The following is a 9504-nucleotide window of genomic DNA, read 5'->3' as shown; positions in this document are numbered from 1 at the left end:
ATTAGCACCAGTTAAATGGGATGGGCTGAGGGATCCCCAAAGTAATATGTGGAGATGGTGGGAGGCTGTAGCTCGAACAGGAACAAAGGAACAAGGCATGGAACAAATCAGCCTGACTGCAAACATCCTATGGCAGCTATGGAAAGCAAGAAACAAGTCAGTGTTTGAACAGCAAAGAGGAGAAGCAAGAGACATAGTTCTGAGGGCACAACAAGAATGGATTGAATTTGAAGAGACAATGCAACAGGAAACACTAAGGAAGCAGGGAAGAGTAGTTCCAAACCAGAATGAACAGACTAGTGCACCATCACTAGAAGGAGTCATCAGAATTAATATAGATGTTGCTGCCAATGCAAGGATGATCAGAATAGGGAAAGGAATACTTGCAAGGCACTGGACAAGAAAGATTATAAGAGCAACGGGAATAGTAGAAAAGAAGAAGGGTGAAGCTCTAATGGAAGAAACCTTAACCATTAGAATGGCTCTCCAAATGCCAAGAGAAGCAGGCTGGAGGAAAATTGCAATCCTATCAGACTGCAAAACAGCCACTGACCAAATCAAAAGCAACAATGTGCAGGATGGTATTCTAGCAACCATTCTGGAGGACATTAAAGATCTAACACAAGGTTTTGAGTAATGCACAGTATCTTTTGTACCTAAAACGTATAATGTAGCAAGTCATATGCTAGAACATTTTGGAATAAAGCTAGTTAATGACATAGATTAGGTAAATAATTTCCCAAGTTGGTTGATAGAAGCAGCTAGGAAAGATGAGAGGGCTGATGCCCCTTTTTGTAACTAATCCTTGTATTATCAAGTGTTAATATATATAATGATATTGCCGTTTGTTGAAAAAAAAAAAGTAACATATTATATGACGTTTTTCTGGAACTGGATGGAATGAGGAAGATGAAAGCACACTATTAAGAGCTGGGAACATAATTTGACATGTATACTATTATCGCTTACTAGTTCTTGATTAGATTAGATGAGGGCTATGGCAGAAATGCAGGGAATGGTAGTTGATGATAGCGCAGACAATAATAATATTTAACAGGTAGGAGTGTAGGACTGTCTCATAAAGGGTGTAAAAAAGTGCGTGTGATCGACCTTGGAGTAGCATACCGGAAAGAAAAGTAGAGTCTCCGTGGAATGACCTTGGAGTATTTCCACTTCTGTAATCAAAACAATGGAGAATGTAATGTAATGAGTGGCAACTTATTTTGTACAATGTTGATAATCTATATCCAGAGTTTCCGTCCATCAAAAAATATAACCACCAGAGAAACAACCAGAGCAAGATCAATATGTCCAGGGAATATGGTTACTCGAAATCTACTCCTTGGAACAAAAGCCTTCTGTATCCCCATCTTGTACATTAAACTGGTCTGCATCAAGTTCAATAGTCAGACAATATCTACTTTCCAACACATTTAAACATTGGAAAGTATCTCCCACCAACAATACAAGGGAAATAAAAAGAGATGGAAAAAGTAAATATCTCACTATTTAGAATGTTGTCATTGAGTGACACATTGGAATAGCATAACCAACAATCATGAAGTTACTACCATTTAGATACAAATTCAAACTCAATAGCACACTAGGGGTTACACTGCACACTGATGGAATTGAAAGTCAGGTATTATTCATATCAAACAGGAGTAAGCACAGTCCTAGAACCAAATTCAAGCTCAAGACATTGACCATAGAAAAAAATTGAAGAATTACAACAATAGATCATGGCCAGAAAACTTGGACTTGATCTCACATTAACTTCAAGAAGAATTCATCCGTATTTTGCATCATTTCAGAAATCATATATGTAATTTTGACAAGATAGTATATGATTCTCCATCTTATCATGAAAGAGGGAGTTTAGTATCAGACAGAAGACGAGTTTTAAACTAGTGCAAATTGCATTCATATCAACTGTTAACCGTCCTATGAGACTTGGACTCACGAATACCGCAAGCAAATTTAGATGGTATGTGCATTTAATCTAAACTGATGTTACTAAACATTTCTCACATATAATCTTTTTGTCCAATGAAACAAAGTCGCGTACTGGTTACAGAAGAACCATTGCAACTTATATATCAACCCAGAGTTTTGCCATTTCCATCAGCTTCAAACTCTATCTATTACTTTAAATATTAGTAAAGTTCATGAAAAAGACCATGCCGACTTAAACTCAGCTTTTCCAGGGAATAAGTAGTGCAAATGATATGATTCAGACATAACCAAATTACCATCATCACTTAATTAGTACTGCTAGATTCTACAAGTAGTACCTCGGCCATTATGGAATTGCCTTTATAGATAGTGCAGGATCTCTTGAATGGAGAACCTCTCATCTTGAAATCAGTTTTCGAGTCTTCACTTTCTTCACCAATAAGAAATATCTCAAACTCAGTTCTAGTGAGTTTATCCACAGTCTTTTGCACTCTGAACATCAATTCCTCCCTGGAATCAGTTACCCTAAAGCCTTGCCAAGATCCATCCTACAAGAAGAAAATATTAGCTTACATCTAAAGTGGCAGACACCATCACATTCTAGAATTCCTAAAACAAATCCTATCCAGTTTTCTGACACCCTCGTACATGGCTTCAACAAATACTGACCTTCCTGCACTTCCATCCCCACTCTTAGGCATTATTCATACAAAGATGCAGGACTTATGCCCCTCCTAGTTTTCAATATTGAAATAAATTTCATTTTTTCGAATAATGATAATGTGATGTTAAATGAAGTAATCAAGCAAAGAATGGTCAGTTGAGAGCTTAAATAGGCTGAAATCCTAGATCTTTTTTCTTTTTTGGAGGGAAAAGATGAATACTTTCATTCATATAAATCAGCAGATGCAGCATTAACCAAAAAGGAGGGAAAATTATCCCACCATACAAATCTCCGCTTTAAGCTAGCTGCTAGTTTAGCTATCAGCAAGTTTGTTCGCTGTTCTACATACATGTGAAATCTTGAACGTCTGGAAACTCTATTGCAATTTTCTAGCTATTCAATTGTGTGACTGTTATTGCAGTTCCAAAAAATTGTAACTGAATTTTTTAAGTGAAGTTGCTCTCCAGTTTTCTGCCTTCAGTATAAAATTTGGTACTTCTACAAGTGTAATCTTCATAAATCCAAATATATTCTGTGTAGCACAATATGGCAGCAGACAAAAGAACATGGCAGCAGGCATACCCTAATTCAACAACTTGAGAAAGAGCAAATTGTTAAGAGGTGCGGTTAGAGAAGTACTATAAACCTCGCACAGAATCAGATGCTTTTAACGAAGTTAGATTAATTTGCATAGCTATTATCTGAAATTCAAAGAAGACCACACCTCAACATTGATCATTCCTGTTGCAGCTGCAAATTACACATTCATGAAGAGCAGCTGTAGAGTCTAAACTGGTTGATCCCAGTACCATCGGACGCATTCTAACTTCTCAATAAATTAACGGGCATTTGATTAAAATTTCCTTCTCCAGCCAAGTCTCAGCAGGAGCTTGTAAAACTCTACCTTTTTTCAGCTTACTTCATGGTATCATTTTAGACCTAAAGCACCCAAAAATAAAAAAGTTTGTCTTCTATATTTTTTTTTCCCTTATTCAGAATCCTTTTCAAGCCGTTTCATCAACCTCTATTCGCAGATAATTCTGCTTCTGATTCAACATTCTCATTCATGCCAAAACCAAAAAAGATTACGTTTTTAGGATTCAAGATACTTTAAAGAAAATGAAAATCCCAACTTTTTGTACAATATTGAAAGAGCTCGTGGTTAAAGTTTTTGACTATTCTAACAAAATGGAAAAAGGAGAAAGGAAAAGAATCTCACAGTTAATTTACGAATGCAAAAAAGAGTATTCCCGGAAGCATTAAAAATGAGTTTAATTGGAGGGTTCTGATGAAAAGTTGCAGCTGACTTCTGGTCGCGGCTGTTTGGTGGTGGGGGACGTTCGACTTTGAATACTAAATTTCCACAAGAATCGTTGAATCTGATGCAGCTTCCGCTGCCCAGTATTCCATTCTTTTGTTTCTTTGACACAAAAAGATCGAACGGTATTCGGAACCTGGCATCATCTACATATTGTTCACTTTCATCTGGGACACTAGAGCTCCCCATCGAGAAATCTTTTCTTCTTCTTTTTTGTTTTCTTTTCTGGTGGAAGAACTGTACAAAGTGATCCTTAGGACGATAGAAAACAGATCACGGTAATGGATTTGATTAAAAAAGAAAACGCCGAAAAGAGCAGAGATTCTTCGAATTTGAGGGGGTTTTTTTTTTTTTTTTTTTTTTTTGTTGCCGTTTCGGAGGCAGGCGAGAGAAGGAGTAGAGACAATAATAAAGTTCATTGCCCGCCGGCAGGATTGTCTATCGTTGTTAAATTCGATCTCGGCCAGCACCATATGCTGGTCTGAATATGGGCCAATTCTAAGGCCTGTTTTCACAAAGGATCGCACTAATCTCATCCCATTTCAGCCAAAGCCCGACGCATTTCCTATACCTTAGTTTGAGGCCCATTATCCAAGTGGGTCGTACTGAGCTTAGCAAGTTTTCAGCCCAAGCTTTTTTTCTTGTATATATAAATATATATATATACTTTTTTTGTGGATTAATTTATTTCTCACTACCTTTTGTTAAAAATATATATATAAATTTTTATGAAATTTGTGCCGTGCAAATTGAATGCCATGACAAGAATCGGAATGCCATAATAATGGTGATCTTGCAAAATGACCTGTTTATGGATGTGTCAGATCATAATACAATACTCAATCCATAATTCTTTGCATTTATCCGGAACAGAGCAACAGCATTACTGTCTATAACATAAAATTAACATCAAATAACCATCAAACTATCAAATCAACATCCTTATACTATATAAGATTGAGTTTTGGTCAAAAAATAGGTTGAATTTCAACCGCATAGGTGGGGGTTTTCTGGAAATATGAAATATTGTGTATTAGTTTAAAAGTTTTAGGTACAAGTTAAGGAAGCATGTATTTGGGTATGTTTACTGAAATAACCTCATTTTAATACATTTAAAGTTGTCATTGATGAGCCATCTGGGTATTGATGGAATGTTTAATTAGTGTGCAACTGTTTTTGCATTTTGTACAACCCATATATGCTTGTGTGTTGGTGTAATTACCGGAATATCCCTTAACTACCAATAATTTCCCTTTTCAACCGCAGATAACCGTTTGAGATGTTGCTTTGTCTGAAGCGTTTGAATGGCAATCGGATTTAGGAAATGAGCCAACGATTTCTCTATCAATGGTAGGAACCTATTTCTCTATCATTTATAATCTGCATTTATGAGCCACAAACGTTGGTCAGTTTATCCCCTTTCAGTTTCAGGAGTTAAGTTTTCCCTTTTTGCCTTTGTCTACAACGATTTGCCTCATCGTTTTCTCTTCCATCTGAGATCAACTCTGAAATTATCTATTATTTCGTTATTAATTACACCCAATTCAATTGTCAACTGTTGGTATGTTAATTAGGGGTGGCAATTGGGTCCGTTTCGGGTTGGCGGGTCGTGTTGAGACTCAGGTATAACAGAAAACCCGCTGACCTGAACCTGACCCGCCAACCCGAAACGGATCAGAATACCTGACACGAATCCGAAAATTTCGGACTTGCGGGTTGGCGGGTCGACCCGAAATAACCCGAAATTTAATTTTAATTTATTAATTTATCACTGTAATTTCTAATAAAATCAATTTTGTACAAGACTAATTACATAATCAAGTAATAAAAATTTAAATAAATAATCCCAAACCAAATCTAAAATAAATTAAAACATTGTAAAAGTGTTTTATCCCAAACCAAATATAAAATAAATTAAAACAGTATAAAAGTAAAATATAATATAATACATTATTTGTTCAAATATAATAATTTCAACTTCACACAAGTTAAATAAATTCATTTAGGACTAAGTGATTAATGCCTTTGGAAAAAAAGAATAACTTAGTTTATTTAGATAAAATAATTTTTATGTTTATTAAATTATTTTTAATTCATAAAACTGGTTATCGGGTCATATCAGGTCACCCACGAGTTGACCCGAATTCGATCCATTTTCTTTTCGGGTCCATCGGGGTTCGACCCGATTCTGACCCGAACCCGCGAAACCTCAACCCAAATCCATTAATTTCATATTAGGTTCGTGTCATGTTTTCAAATCGTGTCGGAAATTGCCACCCCTAATATTAATGCCTAAACGGTTGATTATTAGTTTCTCCCTGTTTGCATTTTAGGATTGGGATAATTCTACCTGGCTTCATACTAATCAGCTCAGAATGCTCTTCAGTCCCAGCTACTTCCGGTGGTTCAGCGTGAGGTTAGATTTCACCCCCCCTCAATTTTTCAGTTCCTCCCTTAATTTTGTCGGTGTGTTCTTAGTACCTACAATTAGCGACTCTTATCGCGTTGCCTAACCCCAATTGGTTTGGGTTGGTTATAATCTTATAGGTTTGCAGCAATAGCAAGTAAGAGCTCTCGGTGGAGATTCTGGAATAAGGTTAGTTTTCTGTGTTGCTCTGCCTTTCTGCATTATCAACGACCTTCAATTTGACACAGTTTTATTGTAACGCTGTGTGAATTAATTGATTATATTGTTTATCTTTTCATACTAAGTTTTATTTCTTCTCACAATGTACTATTGTTTGTTCAACAAAAAAACCTCCTTCCTCACAAGGACCAAACACCCGCGCACTCCCCCCTAGTCATCAACATAAATATAACATCAAATAACCATAAAATTAACATTTGAAAGTAACATAAAATTAACATCAAATAACCATCAAACGATAAAGGCAAATCGAAGCCCCCATTGGGTAGTTCGATTGGGACTGATCGTCTGTCTTTACAGTAAGATCTCAGGTTTGACCCCACTTGCTATCGTTACTGGCATCTTTAGGGCGAGTTCTGTCTAACTTGGAGGATTAATTTGGATAATTCCGGGATACCCCTCTAGACCGGAAGGAAAAAAAAAAAGAAGAAAGAAAGATAAAGGCAAATCATGAATGCAAGAATAAACAAGCTGCGCTGCTTTATTTCTCATCACCCGTCAATGTTGATCCGAGATGATCTTCAGAGCAGCCATCTCTTCTTCAAACCTGTTCATTGCAGCTTCAGGAAGGGCGACGAGTATCCTCACTCCTCCTTTCATGGAAGCATTAATTCTGCAAGGAGGCATGAAAATGCACAAATCCACGTACCCGAACATGTTCCAAGGGAGTGGCACCATATTCACAGATTCCTTCCACCCAAAATCCTCCTCTTCCAGCAATCCCAGTTGTCTCCAATCAGTCAGTACTAGAGAAGCACCATAGGTTTCAATCTTCATTTTTTGCCGATTAAGTTTCTCGAGCATGTTCAATGTACGACATACGTACTCATTACTGGAAGCAATTCTTTTGCTCTCCTTTATTAACTTGGCAACTTTAGATAGTGGTCCGTGATCTAAATCCCTTCCTAAAAGCTCAACATTTCCAGATACGAAGGCATTACCATAATATCCAGCAGGCAACGGTGGATTTATGAAGTTTCTCATCCCTATAGCTAAACAAAACATGGTTTTTCCATCGGGATTATGGTTTAGAGCTCTATATCTAGACCTCCAAACGTAAGCACCAAGAACCTCAAGCGTGGTGAAGCTTTCTTTTGGAATTTCATGATCACATTCCTGAACTAGATCCAATTTCAGTTTTCGTATACTCTCACTATCTAAGTTGAAACACGCATGAGAAATTTTATCAGTGGGAATAAATGGCGAAATGGCGAAGGAGACTTTGTCGAAAGTTGGAACTTGTTCTTGATCGCTAGGCTTCCCCACGAGCCTTTCCCTTTCCCACACAGGTTTTACGGTTGGCGCAGTCTTTCCGCCTGCTAGCTCGCTCATTGTTCGAAAGAAGAGAGCTGCCCCGAAACCATCACACACTGAATGTGACAATCCCATGCCAATGGTGAATCCGCCACAAGAAAATTTTGTCACCTGAAGGACCAGTGGATGATAGCCATATTCACTATCAGTCGACCAATCAAAGACAAATTTCTTGCCAGTTTCAACATCAATACCATCAAAATAGTTGAGCGATGAAAGATGGCAATCGGCAGTCGCCTCCAAGAACGGGACACCGTCCCCATTGCATGTAATTTGAAGCCTTCCATCAGCCTGCCTCTTCAGCTTTCCAGCCAGGGGATAGAAGTGTACTAAAGCCTTTGAAAGGGCTTCTTTCACTATTAAAGCTGGCTCTTGCTGCAATTGTGCTTTGCCAATTTCATCATGGTTCTTGCTTTTATAGGAACTGATATTCGCTTGGTAGACGTAAAGGGTCTGGCAGAGAAGCTCAATATTGTAGTCATTGTCTATTGTGGACAAAGAAAGAACTGCTGACGGCGTTGGTTCTGCAGGCATAACAAGCACGACATCCTTCTTGTGAAGAAGGAATTTTGTATTATGTTGTGTTGCCATTAAGGTGTTGCAGACACAAGAGCCTTTAACGAGAAGAATGAAAATGGCAAAGGGGTTGTATTATAGATGTTGTATTATGGTGTAGGACAATGTGGCCGATATTCTGCAAGACACAAGCATTCCTATACACATATAGGTGTTGTATCATTGTTGCAGACACGAGAGCCTTCAAAAGATGTCGTATTAACGAGAAGGAACAAGCACATCATTGTCTATAGATGATGATGTATTGCCATTAAATAGTTCCACCACCCCTAATAAATTTATAGGAATGTAATAATACATAATCTATCCCTCATTCCCTTGTGCCCAAATGGTCCAAACCCACTTAGAGAAAATTGTTGGTGAGCAGGATCAACGAGGAGAAACTGAGTGGTGATATCACATGTGACCATACCATTCTGCATTGGAACCAACTAACAGGAAAACGCTTGCGCGTACACCCCATTAATTTTAATTTTGGAGTCGAAGGTGAAGGCCATCATGCCTTTACCCCCACCCCCATGTGTGAGATGACCTTGGAAGCTCACGAATTACATCAATTCAAGATAGTGCAGCATATCTTCTCATAAATCATGACTGCATCACAGTCCGGCATAAGTATACTGTTCTTATCATCATTTGATCTTGCGGATCAATATTGAGGCCGACCACATAAGGTGGGAGAACCGCATACAAACATACATCATACATGTACATTGGATAAGAAATAGCTAATTATACATGTAGGTCGACACACCAAATATATGTTCTAGGCAAAAATCTTATTTTCTTTTGGAAAAATCCTATTTTAGGTGACAAAGGACTTAACCGAGAATAATCCACTTCCTTGATTTTAGAGATTCCCATATCTCTTGAAAGTTGTCATAATCAATTTTCTTGTAAAAGAAAGGAATAATTTTAGAAACCTTCCTAAGATTTCTGATAATTTTATTGACCTCTCCTGAATTTTTGGAAATATCCACATACCTCCCATATCAATTAACTAGGATCCATTGCTGACATCACCGATGA

General features: G+C 37.6%; 2 protein-coding genes across 2 annotated transcripts; both read right to left on the bottom strand.

Annotated features, from left to right (window-relative positions):
• Positions 1-1088: 1088 nt before the first annotated feature.
• On the bottom strand, positions 1089-4323 carry LOC113776930 (protein LURP-one-related 7). The gene is made up of 3 exons (XM_027321986.1): positions 3840-4323; positions 2295-2504; positions 1089-1388 (listed from the first exon to the last, which is right to left on the bottom strand). The coding sequence occupies exons 1-3, from the start codon at positions 4125-4127 to the stop codon at positions 1242-1244; spliced, it is 645 nt and encodes a 214-aa protein (XP_027177787.1). The 5' UTR covers positions 4128-4323; the 3' UTR covers positions 1089-1241.
• A 2469-nt stretch (positions 4324-6792) lies between these two features.
• On the bottom strand, positions 6793-8659 carry LOC113778082 (spermidine coumaroyl-CoA acyltransferase-like). Its single transcript, XM_027323354.1, has one exon. It carries the CDS (start codon positions 8488-8490, stop codon positions 7084-7086), a length of 1407 nt encoding a protein of 468 aa, XP_027179155.1. The 5' UTR covers positions 8491-8659; the 3' UTR covers positions 6793-7083.
• Positions 8660-9504: the final 845 nt, after the last annotated feature.

This window comes from Coffea eugenioides, chromosome 1 (assembly GCF_003713205.1).
Source record: "Coffea eugenioides isolate CCC68of chromosome 1, Ceug_1.0, whole genome shotgun sequence".
NCBI classification, from domain to species: Eukaryota; Viridiplantae; Streptophyta; class Magnoliopsida; order Gentianales; family Rubiaceae; genus Coffea; species Coffea eugenioides.
The sequence above is the reverse complement of the archived record's forward strand: the minus strand, read 5'-3'. Positions and strand labels throughout refer to the sequence as shown.